General features: G+C 44.8%; 1 protein-coding gene across 1 annotated transcript in view; it reads right to left on the minus strand.

The window, feature by feature from the left end:
* Nucleotides 1-18,006, minus strand: part of LOC106578659 (dnaJ homolog subfamily C member 13) — a 72,002-nt gene continuing 53,996 nt past the window's right edge. Inside the window, exons 32-55 of the mRNA XM_014157700.2 lie at nt 14,535-14,735; nt 14,135-14,336; nt 13,820-13,935; nt 13,604-13,682; nt 12,192-12,327; nt 11,691-11,875; nt 11,348-11,422; nt 10,893-11,012; nt 10,309-10,701; nt 10,017-10,130; nt 9,711-9,827; nt 5,637-5,814; nt 5,448-5,539; nt 5,245-5,344; nt 5,081-5,155; nt 4,336-4,448; nt 4,007-4,176; nt 3,876-3,918; nt 3,514-3,687; nt 3,125-3,304; nt 2,670-2,810; nt 2,254-2,397; nt 2,033-2,132; nt 1-1,175 (exon numbers count right to left, since the gene is read on the minus strand). Coding sequence (XP_014013175.1) covers nt 1,078-1,175; nt 2,033-2,132; nt 2,254-2,397; nt 2,670-2,810; nt 3,125-3,304; nt 3,514-3,687; nt 3,876-3,918; nt 4,007-4,176; nt 4,336-4,448; nt 5,081-5,155; nt 5,245-5,344; nt 5,448-5,539; nt 5,637-5,814; nt 9,711-9,827; nt 10,017-10,130; nt 10,309-10,701; nt 10,893-11,012; nt 11,348-11,422; nt 11,691-11,875; nt 12,192-12,327; nt 13,604-13,682; nt 13,820-13,935; nt 14,135-14,336; nt 14,535-14,735 — 3,346 coding nt within the window. The 3' untranslated portion in view covers nt 1-1,077. The remainder of the gene's footprint in view (nt 1,176-2,032; nt 2,133-2,253; nt 2,398-2,669; nt 2,811-3,124; nt 3,305-3,513; nt 3,688-3,875; nt 3,919-4,006; nt 4,177-4,335; nt 4,449-5,080; nt 5,156-5,244; nt 5,345-5,447; nt 5,540-5,636; nt 5,815-9,710; nt 9,828-10,016; nt 10,131-10,308; nt 10,702-10,892; nt 11,013-11,347; nt 11,423-11,690; nt 11,876-12,191; nt 12,328-13,603; nt 13,683-13,819; nt 13,936-14,134; nt 14,337-14,534; nt 14,736-18,006) is intronic.

Here is an 18,006-nt window from a genome sequence, read left to right on the forward strand (position 1 = left end):
AACATTGTGGGTTCCCTTTTATTCTTAAAATCTTATGTACAAGTGCAACTGTTTTATTTATGTACATTCAATATAGAAAGCTTATATACGTCATAATACATCGAACATTTCCCAATTGTACTAGTCTTTCACAGATGTATAATCAAAGTCAGTTTCTTTCCAAATGTCTTAGCAGAAGCTCATTTCAGTTGGTAAAGGCCGTTATTTACCTATAAATATTCGAGTGCTTTTTGCATTCTGGGGAAGGAAAATGTCAAAAAAATTTTTTCTCAGCAGCGGCAGAAAGGACAACCTTAAAATAGATAGTGAGCAGAGCAAAGTATGGATCAAGATCACCATGGTGAGGGTAAGACAGACAACGAACGCACACTCATGGTGAGGGTAAGAGACAACGAACACACACGTACGGCCACTTCAAACGGGGCAGTCTTAATTCACCATAGTTCTGTGAGTTCCTTTTTACAATAATTTTTTCAACACGACACTAAAACAACATTATACATTTTGGAAAATGTTTTCGATGCATGACTGGATGCCTCCTGTAAACAGGTGAGTGGAGATTAAAGTTAATCTTTTTTCAGTCAGTGACCACATGTCCAGGCCAGATAGAGTACCGTCCTTCAGGACTGGGGTGTGTGAAGATGTGTGAGACCAGGCATGATGGAGGAAAGGAAGAAGAGAATGGAGTGTGAGACATCCAAATTTACAAAGACTGAAGATCTGTCTTTTACTCTACAAAAATTAAAGTAAAAAATATATTCATACAAAAGTAAACTATTTGTTGTCTCATTGGAAGAAACAAAGGAGCACAAAAACAAAAATCGAAGGTTGACGACAAGTTTTATAATTTGTTTTAAGACGGTTTTACGAAGACAGTGCTGTTTGGAGGGGGCGGGGGAAGGAGAGTGACATTTTGAAGGTGTGGCGACGACAGACATTTTGGGGACAGTCTGTGATTGCCCCTCTCCTTCCTCCCTCTTTTGTGGAGCTGAGCAGTCTCTGAGCTGCAGCCTTGGAGCCGCAGATCAGTCTGGAGGGCTGAGCACTTCTCTCTCAGTCCGCCTGTCAGTCAGTCTTTCAGCCTGAGTCTCCAATGTCATTGTCCACAGGGGGCGGAACGCTGGGCAGCACTGTGGAGCCAGTTCCTGCTGTAAGGTAGCCCGCGACTCCTGGACCTGAAGGAGACAGCCACACAGAAAGAGACAGGGGATGAGAGACTGAGAAATGCTCAAGACTGACCACTGGAATTGAATGCACAAGATGAGTGGTAAGGACTGAGGTCAACACTAGATTATCTGTTGAAAGTGTTACATTGTGTGGTTATGTTACAGGGCTGGCGGTGTGAGAGGTGGTAGTGAAGATGGCATGGAGGTATATGAGTATATGAACTATTGCTACTTAGAGCGTCAGCAAGCATATTGCCACTGACTTTATTAGGGCCACTGTTGTCTTTATTAGGGCCACTTGACTTATCAAGGGCTTCCCCATCACTGGTTCAAAGGATTCACTCATTGACTTGTGCTACAGTGATCCAGCCATTGTGTTTTTCCAATCCATGTCCGAAGATGAGATGAGTTGGGGAAAGTGGAAATGGAAAAACTGAGCAGTGGCACAAGATGGAGGGTCACAGGAAAAGGAGTGGAGGTGGAAGTAGGGTGGGGGAGCAAGGACAAAGTCTACCTGCAGTCAGAGCAAAGAGAGGAGTGCTGGGAGGGCCATGCATAGAAAACTACAGCCCGGTCCGCAGGGGGCTGCTGGCCGCCATGAGAGAGGGAGTGGACACACCTGAGGAAGAAGGAAACGTGGAGGAGGAGAAAGGGAAAGAACAGGAGGAAGAGAGGAGAACAGAGAGGAAAAGTAGGGAGGAGGGTATAAGGCTGAGAGGCACTAAGCGAGGAGTCAGCAGCCACAAAGTGCTCACTGGAAGCATAGTAGAACGAAAGGATTCAGATTGGGCTTGTACAATGCCCCCTCTAAATGTACCTTCTTTGTAGCGCTTAATATGCTGTGTGTGTCTGGATTACATTCCCACCTGTGATGTACCCTGCGGTCTGGGACTCGGAGATGAACAGGTCGTGTTTCTGATCTTTGAAGGCACTCCACACAGTGGACCGATTCAGGATTTCATTCACCTGCAACACAGGACCCCTCAGACTGATAGAAGTGTACAGTAACATAGCAGTGAGGATAGGATAAGATCAACTTATCCAATATATTGTTGATATATTGATTGACATAGTTGTGGTGTCTAACCTGTTCTCCATAGTGCAGACTGCGTGTCATAGACTTGAGAGCCTTGACGATCTGAGCCTTGGTGGCCGAGGGATTGGCTAAGGTCTCCAGCCCAATTCCTTCCAGTAGCCGCAGGAGGTACGGCACCAACTCCACTCGGAGGGCCTGTGTGTGCATGTAGGAACCCATAAAAACACTCAAATGACATGAAATAAGAAGTAAAAAAGGGTAGAACATAAGCACACCCTGTGTTTTTCGCTAAGGAATTAACAGGGAAAAAAATTAGAAAATGTAACTGTGTTAACCTCAAATGGTACCCTAATCCCTATATAGTGCACTACTTCTGATCAGAGAACTATGGGCCCTGGCCAAAAGTAGTGCACTGCATAGAGAATAGTGTCATTTGGGACTCTACAAATGATAGAGAGATGAGCTACCTGAGACACGAGGTCTGTCTGCTCTCTCTGGAACATGCGGTTGAGCGCCTCACAGGCCAGTCCTGCCATGTCCGCCCTCATCTTCATCCCACTCATCAGAGGACCGATGGTCTCCAGAGAAGCCATAGAGCGGACACATTGCTGCGCGTGCACATACACGTGTACACAAACAGACACACAAAAACACAGCATTAGACTTGCTATACACTAAGTGTGACAAAAATAAATATAAAACAGATTTAGTGTACATGGGAAGATTGTTGACCTCATTCCAATCAAATCAAGACTATTGTAGACTCTATATGTAGTTAAAGTTGGCTTGGTCGTAGTTATACAGCTACATTAATACATCAGCCAATCATAGCTTGCTAAACTAGCTTATGGTCGATCTGGTCACCGTCTGTCATATAGAATATCATCCCATGTTGTGGAAAGCCACCATAGACTGATCTCACCTCATTATCTGAGAGCACGTGGATGAGGCGGATAGAGCTCTTGGGCACGGCGTTGTTCTTGTGGGTCAGTGCTGCCAGGATGCGGTGCAGGTGTCCCAGGGGAGGGACCTGATCACACAGCTGTGTCTGGGTGCTGAACAAACACACCGCCGCTGTGGTAACTGTCTCCAGGGCCTCACCCTGTTGGAAATGAGCAGCGATGGTTAGAAATTGAGATGTTTGCGTACAAGCATAGAAGTGGATATTCTGTAAAGGGTCTTTTATGAGATGACAATAGATATTTTCCTGCTCAGTTACAGGAAATATGTGTGTGTGAGAAATGTGCTTTAATTCACTCAGTGAGATAATCTCACGGTAGCAAGGATATGAACGTGTGTGTGTGTCCTCACATTGGGATTGTTAGTCTCAAACAGCTCAGTAATGGTCTCCAGGAGGGACACTAGAAACTCCCGGGGTTTGCGAAGCACCCAGCCTGGCTGAGCGATGAAGATACGCAGGAAGACTCCGCCCACCGCCAGCTCACCCTGCCCGGCCCCATACGCCACCGTGAACTCCTCTGGCAGCTGCAAACACAGTTAACATTGTATTATTAACACACCATGTAATTACTGTTGTTCACACTGATTCCTTTGGGCATTTATCAGGTCACCTTATTCACTGTTTACTACACAGCGAAAAGTATTAGAAGCAAATAAGATATCCATCACATTTACATGAATTTGGCTCCATTTATTGATTTGAATGAACTTACTCTCCAGCTAACATCAGGATTATCCTTTTGCTGCTTAAAGTGCCTGCAGAGTAAAAGGGAGAAAAACATGAGACAAAAGATACAAATCACATGGTCAATAAGAGAGAAGCCCAGAAAGAAAGTTTGCGTACTCGAGCATCATCTCCCGGACGGTGGTGGAGACGGTCTCCCGAGAGCCGTCGTTCCAGATGAGCTCGGGGTTCTCATGTGTCCCCTCGAAGATGTGCACCGCCGCCTCTGCGTTGTCCCGCATAGCGTCCATGAACACGCCGGGCAGGAAACGCATCAGGATCAGACGCACCTGAGAGGGGGAGAGGGATAAGGATGAGGGAGAAAGAAAACAGGGCCCTAGCCAAAAGTAGTGCAATATATGGTGAATAAGGTGCCAAGTAGTGCCAAGTATTCTCTATAGAGTGATCGCCCTCTTCCTATGGCAAGCCACACAAGGATACTGACTGACCTTTGGCCCAACCAGCTTGTCTGAGGTCATCTTGGAGAAGAGCTCGGCCGTCTGGGAGCGCACCTGGGGGTGGGTGGAGTTACAGAAGAGGTCCAGTAGGTAGATCAACACACCTGGAGGAAGAGGGAGGGAGGGCAGAGTTTGACATAAAAAAAAAAAAATCTGTCCTACTTGTCCAAAGGACAGGTGGCTAAAAAAGTGAATCTCTTTCCTGGGATGACAGCCGGAGACAGCGTTTTCCACCACCATCATGGAAGAATAGTGTTGCATTCCTCCAACAGATTTCCAGAGACTTGTGCTGCTTTTAGACTAACACCAGTGTTACACTAGTATATACACCCTTAAACAAATGCTGACAGTGATGACTTTTAAAGTGCAGAATCAACAACCTCTGCATAACCAAAACAGTTGCTTTGTGAGAAGGTGTTACAGTTCACAGTTAGCCATTGTTATGTAAATGAGAGCTGAAAAGTACCAGTGGCCTGGCTTTGGCCACTGGTAAGAGCTTGGCCCAGTGAGAGACAGGTGCCAGCCCGCATAGATGTAAACAGAACAGTTTGAGCCTTTTGGGTAAAAAAAAAAATGGCGTAAATCCTGTATGGAAATGTGCCATTGTCGAATCCAAGGCGCATTGAAGCTGTTCTGGTGGACCAACGCCCTAATAAGACACTTTATGCTGGTGATTCCTTTATTTTGGCAGTTACTATAATACTGTATATTCAAGAACAATCTGCATAATACTGACCCTTAGCCATAGCTTCTTTGACTATCTTGGTGTTGGAGGTCAAGGCGTACAAGGTTTCCAGTACAAGCTGCCGGCCTGAAAGGAATACATAAAATCAGACAGGTTTTGAATAGTGTATATCGTAGAAAGGAGTAGTAGATGAAGTCGGTGTTCTGTGGTCTTACTGGAAGGCAAGGAGTGCAGCAGCACCAGTAGGTTGGACAGCACCAGGGACTCAGCGATGTTGGCCACACATTCCTGGTTGGAGGTGACCGTGTTCACAACCTTGGGGAGAAAAACAAAGAGTGTGTGTGTGTGTGTGTGTGTGTGTGTGTGTGTGTGTGTGTGTGAGTGAGCGAGAATTTGAGTCGAGAGAGCGTCACTGTACCTCCAAAGCTATCTGCTGCACCTTCCCAGCCCCGTGAACCCGTAACAAGGAGAAGAGCAGCTTGAAATTGCCGATGCACTCGGTCTCCGAACCTGAGGTCAACACAGGTCACAGAGCACACGTTCAGGTAATGAAAAAAGCAAAGCATTTTTTTAAAAGAATAAGTGGTGGTTGTATATTATACAGTACCTGGGTTGTTCTTAATGACGTTGCGCAAGGCCTCCAGGGCCATCTCAGCCCAGTGGAGCCTCTCTGCGTGCTGCTGGGACTCCACCTTGTTGCTCTGGGACATGGCCAGCAGGGTGGTGAGGTACTGGGCCTGGGAGCCCACATAGTCCAGCAGGCTGGCCGCAAATGCCTTGGGGTACTGGACCATAATCAACAGGGAGACATTGTTATAGACTAATAACAAGGCCTATAACATCTGATCTGACGTTTAAACTAAATATTTGGATGGTTATAGCCATAGAAATACATCAAATTACTAGTGTTCTATTTAATTATATGGTTGTAGCTAAATACATACAGTACCAGTCAAAGGTTTGGACAGACCTACTCATTCCAGGGTTTTTCTTTACTTTTACTATTTTCTACATTGTAGAATAATAGTAAAGAAATCAAAACTATGAAATAGCACATACTGTATGGAATCATGTAGTAACCAAAAAAAGTGTGAAACAAATTATATATTTGAGATTATTCAAATGAGTCACCCTTTGCCTTGATGATAGCTTTGCACACTCTTGGCACACTCTTGGCATTCTCTCAGCCAGCTTCATGAATTATTCACCAGGAATGCATTTCAATTAACAGGTGTGCCTTGCTAAAAGTTAACTTGTGGAATTTATTTCCTTCTTAACCTGTTTGGGATAGGGGGCAGTATTTTCACGGCCAGTTTAAAAAAAAATTACCCGATTTAAACTGGTTACTACTCTTGCCCAGAAACAAGAATATGCATATTATTAGTAGATTTGGATAGAAAACACTCTAAAGTTTCTGAAACTGTTTGAATGGTGTCTATGAGTATAACAGAACTCATATGGCAGGCAAAAACCTGAGAAGATTCCAAGCAGGAAGTGGCCTGTGAGAATTTGTAGTTCTTTCTAGTCCCTTTCGAAACTACAGTATCTGTGGGGTTACATAGCACTTTCTAAGGCTTCCATTGGCTCTCTAAAGCCTTCAGAAAGCGGATTGAGGCGTCTTCTGTCTCTGGGCAGAGTATAGAATCTCAGTTTGTCAGTGGTCTGCCTGGTGACAAAGAGATTGGATATGCGCGTTCAAGCGACCATGCTGTTTTTTCTTTTCCTCTTTGAATGAATACACCATTGTCCGGTTGGAATATTATCGCTATTTTACGAGAAAAATACCATAAAAATTGATTTTAAACAGCGTTTGGCATGCTTCTAAGTATGGTAAAGGAACATTTTGAATTTTTTTGTCTCGAAATGCGCTCGTGCGTTACCCTTTGGATAGTGACCTGAACGCACTAACAAAACGGAGGTATTTGGACACAACTATGGATTATTTGTAACAAAAACCACATTTCTTGTGGAAGTAGCAGTCCTGGGAGTGCATTCTGACGAAGATCAGCAAAGGTAATACAATTTTTCAAATAGTAATTCTGAGTTTAGTGAGCCCCAAACTTGGCGGGTGTCAAAATAGCTAGCCGTGATGGCTGAGCAATGTACTCAGAATATTGCAACGTGCTTTCGCCGAAAAGCTAATTTAAAATCTGACATAGCGATTGCATAAAGGAGTTCTGTATCTATAATTCTTAAAATAATTGTTATGTATTTTGTCAACGTTTATGAGTCATTTAGTAAATTCACCGGACGTTTTGGGTGGGAATGCATGTTCTGAACATCACATGCCAATGTAAAAAGCTGTTTTTGGATATAAATATGAACTTGATTGAACAAAACATGCATGTATTGTATAACATAATGTCCTAGGAGTGTCATCTGATGAAGATCAAAGGTTAGTCCTTCATTTAGCTGTGTTTTGGGTGTTTGTGACATATATGCTTGCTTGGAAAATGGCTGTGTGATTGTTTTTGGCTATGTACTCTAACATAATCTAATGTTTTGCTTTCGCTGTAAAGCCTTTTTGAAATCGTACAATGTGGTTAGATTAACGAGAGTCTTGTCTTTAAAATGGTGTAAAATAGTCGTATGTTTGAAAAATTGAAATTATTGCATTTTTGAGGTTTTTGTATTTCGCGCCACGTTCTTCCATTGGATATTGGCGAGGCGTTCCGCTAGGTTTTAATGCGTTTGAGCCAATCAGTTGTGTTGTGACAAGGTAGGTGTGGTATAATGAAGATAGGGCTATTTGGTAAAAGACCAAGTCCATATTATGGCAAGAACAGCTCAAATAAGGAAAGAGAAACAACAGTCCATCATTACTTTAAGACATGAAGGTCAGTCAATACGGAAAATGTCAAGAACTTTGGAAGTTTCTTCAAGTGCAGTCGCAAAAACCATCAAGCGCTATGATGAAACTGGCTCTCATGAGGACCACCACAGGAAAGGAAGACCCAGAGTTACCTCTGCTTCAGAGGATAAGTTCATTAGTGTTACCAGCCTCAGAAATTGCAGCCCAAATAAATGCTTCAGAGTTCAAGTAACACACATCTCAACGTTCAGAGGAGACTGTGAATCAGGCCTTCATGGTCGAATTGCTGCAAAGAAACCACTACTAAACAACACCAATAAGAAGAGGAGACTTGCTTGGGCCAAGAAACACAAGCAATGGACATTAGACCGGTGGAAATCTGTCCTTTGGTCTGTTGAGTCCAAATTTGAGATTTGAGGTTGCAACCGCCGTGTCTTTGTGACACAGAATAGGTGAACAGATGATCTCCGCATGAGTAGTTCCCACAGTGAAGCATTGAGGAGGTGGCGTGATGTGGGGGTGCTTTGCTGATTACACTACACTGTCTGTGATTTATTTAGGCACACTTAACCAGCATGGCTACCACAGCATTCTGCAGCGATACGCCATCCCATCTGGTTTGATTTTAGTGGGACTATCATTTGTTTTTCAACAGGACAATGACGCAACACACCTCCCGGCTGTGTAAGGGCTATTTGACCAAGAAGGAGAGTGATGGTGCTGCATCAGATGACCTTCCCTCCACAATCACCCAACATCAACCCAATTGAGATGGTTTGGGATGAGTTGGACCGCAGAGTGAAGGAAAAGCAGCCAACAAGTGATCAGCATATGTGGGAACTCCTTCAAGACTGTTGGAAAAGCATTCCAGGTGAAGCTGGTTGAGAGAATGCCAAGAATGTGCAAAGCTGTCAAATGGTGGCTACTGTGGAAGGACCACCAGAGGGCAGGCTGCTCCCACAGACAGTAGCCCAGCCCGTCATGTGAGTCAAGGTGATCAGAGGCAATTAAGCACAGCTGACGGTACTAATGAGCTATTATCTTTACCCTACAAGAGCGAAGAGGGAAACGGCAGAGGGGGGAGAAGAAAAAAAGAAAAAAAAGAGCATTTGCTTCTACAAAGGAGAGGACGTACCTTTTGGAAGGGAGAAGGGGACACACCACCTCTAGGGAATGGTCACCACGGATCCGGACAACCACCCAAAGGGGGCTCTCCACAGACGGATCGTGAAGGCGGTGACACACCCGTGATTTATGTTATAGTTTAAAGATACTCTCACCTTGTGTTCCTTGTTCTTGTGAAGAAGATGTGTTTTCCTTGGGATATCATCCTTGATTGTGTTGGAGTGTTTGAGAAGGAAAAATACCTCAATAGAGAACTTTGTAAAATTAAGAAAACCTGCTCCTGACTCGTTCATTCCACCTTTCCGCTTTAGAGCAACCGCCAAGTACTTGGTCCGCTCACACTACTTTTGAAGAATCTCAAATATAAAATACATTTTGATTTGTTTAACACTTTTTTGGTTACTACATGATTCCATATGTGTTATTTCATAGTTTTGATGTCTTCTTCAACAGTATTTCTACAATGTAGAAAATAAAAAGTAAGAAAAACCCTTGAATGAGGAGGTGTGTCTAAACTTTTGACTGGTACTGTATGCATTACCAGATAATTACCTGCAGGTTTTCAGATATTACTGTGAGCTGCGTGAAGCAAATGGATTACCGTGACTGTGTGCTACTTAATGACATGATTACTTAATGGCATGACAATGACTACAATGTAGTTAATACCAATTTGATTGAACAATGGTTGACAGTGGCGAGTATGGGGCTTGGTCTGACAGTAAACTGAGTGTTGGGGCTCACCTCCAGAGGATAGGCAGGCTGCTCGTTGTAGACGCGGACAAAGACCTCGCCCACGATAAGCTCTTTACCATGGTCACTGAACACAAACTCTGAGCCAAAGCTCTTATCGTTATCCCCCTAAGACAGAGACACATTTCTATACACAGGCCTAATAATACATTTTTACAGTGATCATAACACAGATGTCCATTGCAGCATCCCAAATGGACCCTATAGACCCGGGTCAAAAGTAGGGCACTATACAGGGAATAAGGTGCCATTTGGGACGTAGCCACATTCTAGAGCCAGTCCAAGTGCTTTGCTCACACTCCTGATGTTGGCCTCCTGCTGGGCCTCTAGGAACTCCAGAAGCTCGGCCCGGGTCCCGTTGTTCCAGATCAGGTAAGGGTTCTCTGAGTTGCTGTTCAGCAGCTTCAATACCTAGTATCACACACAGGGGAAAAGACAAGGAACAGCTGCTTGAGTGAGTGTGTGTGTGCGAACATGAAGTGTGGCATATCAGAGTATATCCTCAAGAGTGTTTTAACTAGTGGGTCTATGAGTATGTGTAATTGTGTCTAATCTACATATGCCTTTCACCTTTTCCAATATCACTCACCTCTGCCGGTGCCCCCGACCCTAACCTCCTCGATATATACGGTGTGAGCATGGCCGCCAGGCTCTTACGAATTGTAGGGTTCTCCGGGGGTTTCCCCTCCACCCCGTTAGTCTCCACTACACCTCCCTCTCCAGGGGGTGGGGATGTCAGGGCGTAGCCCCCCAGACGACTGAGGGCCACCAGGCTGAGCTTGGCCAGGCTGTTGGCCACCTCCTGCTGGTTGGTGTCCTGGCTGGTGGCCACGCCGCTCTCCTCCAGCGTGTAGTCGTAGTTGAACAGGTGCACCAGGAGGTGCCAGAGCACACCAGCATGGTACAGGTGCGTCTGCAGGAAGTAGTCCACGGCGAAGGAGCTGACGCACTGCACGGCCAGTGCCGCTGTCCGCTGGAGACCCTGAGAGAGAGAGAGTAAGAGGATAAGAGATGATTGCTATCAATTGAAGGTATGTGCTCACATTTAAAATGCCACTTTTTGGAAGTATAAGTTGGGTGTCCTTTCTGCATTGGATGACAGAGTGGTATCTCATTAGTATATCCAGAGCCAGAGATATAAGGTGTTGTTACATGATTAAGTAGAGGTCTCACCTTCCCATAGTAGAGCATGTGACACAGATCCCTGATGATGTTGGGCAGCTCGATGATCTTCTCCCGGCACTCCTCAAACTGAGCCGCTACACTGTAGCACTTACACACCTGGCCACACACCTAGGCACAGACGAAATAACACAGCCCATTAACGACACTGAACAGTAACACTCATTTCCAGCCTGACATGTATGGGTTAGAATACAGTGATAGTGTGACAGAGGGATGTTTGTGAATCTGGTGTATTGTTGAATATATATATTTTTTTAATGTGATTTTACACTTTATTCAGACAGTATGGAAATTAGAGGGGGAGACAGGCAAGTGGGATAAAGAATAGAAAGGGTAGACACAAGGCTTGAATCCTTGTCTCCGGTGGGGGAGTCGTATATAAGACATGTGCCAGGGAGTGTTACCACTCCACCACGGCCTGACACTGTATCTGGTGGTCTTACTTGAACAGCCATGTCATCAGATTTGCTGGAAGCGGTTAAAACAGCGACACACCGGGATAGGGCGTCCAACAGAATCTGGTGGAAAAGGGGGGGGGATATTTTTGGGGGACTATGTTATACACCACAAAAGTATGAATGTAAGAATGTGGATCAGAAAAGGTCAAGATTGTTGCAATATCTGAATTGTATTTATTAGCGCACAGTGTTTCAAAACGTAGCAAAATGTTTTGCTATGGAAAATAAAAAACTAACATTTCTTATTGGACACCTCCCTGTTATAGTCATTTACTTCCATTGAATATGACCCTGATATGTTAACAGCCAGTAGTGTTGTTAGTTTTACCTCAATGCCGCTTTCTCTGCGTAGTTCCTCAGCGTTGAGGGCAGAGCAGTTGACCGTGTGGAAGGCCAGCTCGATTGCAGCTGGGAGCAGAGGGGAGGTCTTGGAGAACAGCTGCTCGTCACCCGTCTCCATGGTGATGGTCTTGATGAGCATTGGGTAGCCGGCGTACTTGTAAGGTTCCAGTTCTGTCGACAAGAGGATAACAAGAGCTTGCCTTAAAGGGATAGTTCACCCAATTTACAAAACAACATATTGGTTTATTTGGCCTGTAAGCAGTCTATGGACAAGGTAAGATAGCAATCCATCCTTTGGTTTTATTTACATGGCCACTGTCTCCAAATGCTAACCTTTTAGCATTTGCGTCCAAATACAAATGCAAGTTAATATGCCCTGACATTATAATTGTTGGCCGTTTTTATGTCCAATTCACCTTAATAACAACAAAAAAATACAATACTACAGACAATTCAGAATAGTGCAGAGAGTATTAGAATGTCAGACCTTGTTTGTGTCTGTTGAAGAGGATGCTCTGGGCTTTGAGGATGAGGATGATGTTCTCAGGGTCGGGGCCATCAATAATGCGGCCCGACTTGGTGCACAGGAACTCATAGGCCTTGTTCACCTTCTCAAACATGTCCTGAACACACAAAGAGACACATCCATGAACACATACAACTCTGAACAATGAAAGTAATGCTCCAAGAAAGGAGGGGAAAACCACTCAAACTCTGATGATAATAGCTATGTCCCAAATGGCATCCTAATCCCTATATCAGCGGTCACTTTGAGTCAAAATGGACGCCGAGATCCACCGCTCAGATAAAAACATGACTTAAGCTTATGCAACATTAACCAATTAAAAACTGTTCTGTAGCAATGAGCTTTGTGCAGTAGGCTATAGGCCCAATACATTATCACCGTATTTTGGCTATGCTTGTATTGCCCTACATTGTTGTTATTCTTAGACCTTTTAAAATTAGATTTCAAAACTTGTGGTATATGATCAAACTGGTAATAGAACAGTTGTTGTATTACTTGTAAGGCACAGCCGAGTGGGCCTAATTTCAAATAAATTGCTTTACTCAATGTCCCTCCGCTCTCCCGCCACTGAGACTGACCAAAAAGGGGACACCGTCTTCCAGCTGATGGGGAAACTCAAGTCACACCGCATTATTTCTGCCTCATGCACAAATTCATGTTGTGACTGCTATGACCACAGAAAGCGAAACTTCCCTCCATATTAAAAAAGACCCAAGTCGCTAACATGAATAATGCAAGCCTATCGATACACTCATTCGCTTCAGTGCTGGTTGTAGCGCGAGTAGGCAGCAGCACATTTTATGGCTAATAAAAGTGTTGAATAAAGTGTCGACGGTGCAGAGTAAAAACATAAACATGAACTCACTCATAGAAACAGCTGCTCTTTACAGTATTTGTTGACAGGCTCTGTCTACTTTTTAAATCTCACAGTATCAACTTTGCTATGCGCTCGAGGAAGCTTCAGACACGGTAATCTGAGCTATTCGATTGGCCAGCTGTAGGCTTACAGGTGCACTTGATTTTCTGTCCGGGCATAACGGGAAGGTGGAGTTTGTAGCTTCAGACACATTAAATGGTTCAAAATGGGAAAAAGTGCACCTACCGCCAACAGCGTGAGACGAATAACAAAAAATAGGAATATGAGGCTTTATCGTTATTTTACAGAAATGTTTGGGGACCGACTAGGATGGTTGAAGATCGACCAGTCACACAACACAGAAGGCCCAATAATATAGGGTCATGTTCATTAGGTAATTCGATGGAAAACATTTAAAAAACACATTTCAAGTTTTGTTTGTGACCACTGCCCTATGTAGTGCACTACATAGGGAATAGGGTGCCATCTGGGAAGCAGCAATGGTGAGGTAACATACCCTGCCCTCTGGGTTCTTGTCCGGATGGTACTTCTGCGCCAGTCTGAAGTAGGCCTTCCTGATTTTACTCTCCTCATGCCTGTGGAAAAAAAATTGTATAACAATCAGAAAATCAAAAATATTCCATCTACAGAGTACCAATAGACATCGTGTAGAGGAGAGATGACAGAGGGAAGGAAGAAGCGTATTTTTCTTCATATATGAACGGCCACTTACTGTCCCTGACCCTTGGGCAGGATGAGGACTTCGTAGGCATCATCTACAGACATGGAGGGAGGCTTCTTCTCCACCTCCCTCTTCCAGGCCTCCAGGGCATCCTTCAGCAGCTTCACCTGAAGGGGGCAGAACACAATAGAGAACAATGATGATAGCACTATTAGGGTCTCCATCCCTTTCATATTCACTTTTTAGTATAGGTGCTGCAGTCGGAAGCGCTTCCAAAACACACTTTAATTTGTCACATCAGCCTTGACAAGCCCATTCTACCATCATATAGTTGCATGCACACACGCACAGTTAACATATACATACAGGCTCTCGGATGGGCCAGTTCGGGAAGCGGTTGTCGTCACACAGGTGCCGGAGGTAGTAGATATTGCAGAAGAGCTCGTTGTCCAGCTGGGGGAAGCTGACCACAGGGATGGGGCAGTACTGGTAGAGGGCCCGCGTGTTGCTATACAGCCGTGGGCTGAAATCGGCCAGGTGGGCCGCAATCTTCTCTATCATCATCCGCCTGGGAGGGGGGGACGAGGCAGATGTGTAGACGACCAATATAGAGAGAGAGAGAAAGTCTTGGTCCAAAAACATTCCTTCAAAACCCATCTGGTCCTTCAAAGCCGGTAAAAAGAAATCATTGGGGATAGCGCCTGAGATTTGAATTCAGACTGGGCAAAAGACAGTCAAAGGACAATAACAGCAAGCTTGCGTCTACCTCATCTCGCTGCTCCAGATGGCCTCTGGCGTGTCAAACTCTCCAAGGAAGATCTCGGAAAAGCGTTCTGGCTCGTAGTTTTCCAGGTAACACACCATGGCCTCGGGCAGGACCGGCCCCAGAACACTGCGCTGCACGATGTCTGTACCTTTGGCCTCTTCTGACTTGAAGGCCTGCTTCAGGTGAGTGTACTTCAGGAACCTAAAGGAAACCACAAGACGTAACTTAGGCCAACAGAAAAATCATTAAAACACATGGATGGAAATATAAATAAATAAATATACACACACACACACACACACACACACACACACACACACAGAGTTGAAGTCGGAAGTTTACATACACTTATGTTGGAGTCATTAAAACTAGTTTTTCAACCACTCCACAAATTTCTTGTTAACAAACTATAGTTTTGCCAAGTCAGTTAGGACATCTACTTTGTGCATGAAAAAAGTAATTTTTCCAACAATTGTTCATCGAAAGATTATTTCACTTATAATTCCCTGTATCACAATTCCAGTGGGTCAGAAGTTTACATACACTAAGTTGACTGTGCCTTTAAACAGCTTGGAAAATTCCAGAAAATAATGTCATGTCTTCAGAAGCTTCTGATAGGCGAATTTACATCATTTGAGCCAATTGGAGGTGTACCTGTGGATGTACACTGCTCAAAAAAATAAAGGGAACACTTAAACAACACAATGTAACTCCAAGTCAATCACACTTCTGTGAAATCAAACTGTCCACTTAGGAAGCGACACTGATTGACAATACATTTCACATGCTGTTGTGCAAATGGAATAGACAACAGGTGGAAATTATAGGCAATTAGCAAGACACCCCAATAAAGGAGTGGTTCTGCAGGTGGTGACCACAGACCACTTCTCAGTTCCTATGCTTCCTGGCTGATGTTTTGGTCACTTTTGAATGCTGTCGGTGCTTTCACTCTAGTGGTAGCGTGAGACGGAGTCTACAACCCACACAAGTGGCTCAGGTAGTGCAGCTCATCCAGGATGGCACATCAATGCGAGCTGTGGCAAGAAGGTTTGCTGTGTCTGTCAGCGTAGTGTCCAGAGCACGGAGGCGCTACCAGGAGACAGGCCAGTACATCAGGAGACGTGGAGGAGGCCGTAGGAGGGCAACAACCCAGCAGCAGGACCGCTACCTCCGCCTTTGTGCAAGGAGGAGCAGGAGGAGCACTGCCAGAGCCCTGCAAAATGACCTCCAGCAGGCCACAAATGTGCTCAAACGATCAGAAACAGACTCCATGAGGGTGGTATGAGGGCCCGACGTCCACAGGTGGGGGTTGTGCTTACAGCCCAACACCGTGCAGGACGTTTGGCATTTGCCAGAGAACACCAAGATTGGCAAATTCGCCACTGGCGCCTTCACAGATGAAAGCAGGTTCACACTGAGCACATGTGACAGACGTGACAGAGTCTGGAGACGCCGTGGAGAACGTTCTGCTGCCTGCAACATCCTCCAGCATGACCGGTTTGGTGGTGGGTCAGTCATGGTGTGGGGTGGCATTTCTTTGGGGGGCCGCACAGCCCTCCATGTGCTCGCCAGAGGTAGCCTGACTGCCATTAGGTACCGAGATGAGATCCTCAGACCCCTTGTGAGACCGACCATATGCTGGTGCGGTTGGCCCTGGGTTCCTCCTAATGCAAGACAATGCTAGACCTCATGTGGCTGGAGTGTGTCAGCAGTTCCTGCAAGAAGGCATTGATGCTATGGACTGGCCCGCCCGTTCCCCAGACCTGAATCCAATTGAGCACATCTGGGACATCATGTCTCGCTCCATCCACCAACGCCATGTTGCACCACAGACTTTCCAGGAGTTGGCGGATGTTTTAGTCCAGGTCTGGGAGGAGATCCCTCAGGAGACCATCCGCCACCTCATCAGGAGCATGCCCAGGCGTTGTAGGGAGGTCATACAGGCACGTGGAGGCCACACACACTACTGAGCCTCATTTTTACTTGTTTTAAGGACATTACATCAAAGTTGGATCAGCCTGTAGTGTGGTTTTCCACTTTAATTTTGAGTGTGACTCCAAATCCAGACCTCCATGGGTTGATAAATTGGATTTCCATTGATTATTTTTGTGTGATTTTGTTGTCAGCACATTCAACTATGTAAAGAAAAAAGTATTTAATAAGATTATTTCATTCATTCAGATCTAGGATGTGTTATTTTAGTGTTCCCTTTATTTTTTGAGCAGTGTATTTCAAGGCCTACCTTCAAACTCAGTGCCTCCTTGCTTGACATCATGAGAAAATCAATAGAAATAAGCCAAGACCTCAGAAATGAACCAGACCACCAATCTGGTTCATCCTTGGGTGCAATTTCCAAACGCCTGAAGGTAACACGTTCATCTGTACAAACAATAGTACGCAATTATAAACAACATAGGACCACGCAGCCGTCATACCGCTCAGGAAGGAGACGTGTTCTGTCTCCTAGAGATGAACGCATTTTGGTGCGGAAAGTGCAAATCAATCCCAGAACAACAGCAAAGGACCTTGTGAAGATGCTGGAGGAAACAGGTACAAAAGTATCTATATCCACAGTAAAACGAGTCCTATATCGACATAACCTGAAAGGCCGTCCAGCAAGGAAGAAGCCACTGCTCCAAAACTGCCATAAAAAAGCCAGACTACGGTTAGCAACTGCACATGGGACAAAGATGGTACCTTTTGGAGAAACGTCCTCCTCTGGTCTGATGAAACAAAAATAGAACTGTTTGGCCATAATGACCATCGTTATGTTTGGAGGAAAAAGGGGGAGGCTTGCAAGCCGAAGAACACCATCCCAACCGTGAAGCACGGGGGTGGCAGCATCATGTTGTGGGGGTGCTTTGCTACATGAGGGACTGGTGCACTTCACAACATAGATGGCATCATGAGGATGGAAAATTATGTAGATATATTGAAGCAACATCTCAAGACATCAGTGAGGAAGTTAAAGCTTGGTCGCAAATGAGTCTTCCAAATGGACAATGACCCCAAGCAAACTTCCAAAGTTGTGGCAAAATGGCCTAAGGACAACAAAGTCAAGTATTGGAATGGCCATCACAAAGCCCTGACCTCAATCCTATAGAAAATTTGTGGGCAGAACTGAAAAAGCGCGTGCGAGCAAGGAGGCCTACAAACCTGACTCAGTTACACTGGCTCTGTCAGGAGGAATGGGCCAAAATTCACCCAACTTATTGTGGGAAGCTTGTGGAAGGCTACACGAAACGTTTGACCCAAGGTAAACAATTTAAAGGCAATGCTACCAAATACTAATTGAGTGCATGTAATCTTCTGACCCACAGGGAATGTGATCAAAGAAATAAAAGCTGAAATAAATCACTACTATTATTCTGACATTTCACATTCTTAAAATAAAGTGGTGATCCTAACTGACCTAAGACAGGGAATTTTATTAGGATTAAATGTCAGGAATTGTGAAAAACTGAGTTTAAAT

Source organism: Salmo salar, chromosome ssa19 (genome assembly GCF_905237065.1).
Source record: "Salmo salar chromosome ssa19, Ssal_v3.1, whole genome shotgun sequence".
Classification (NCBI taxonomy): Eukaryota; Metazoa; Chordata; class Actinopteri; order Salmoniformes; family Salmonidae; genus Salmo; species Salmo salar.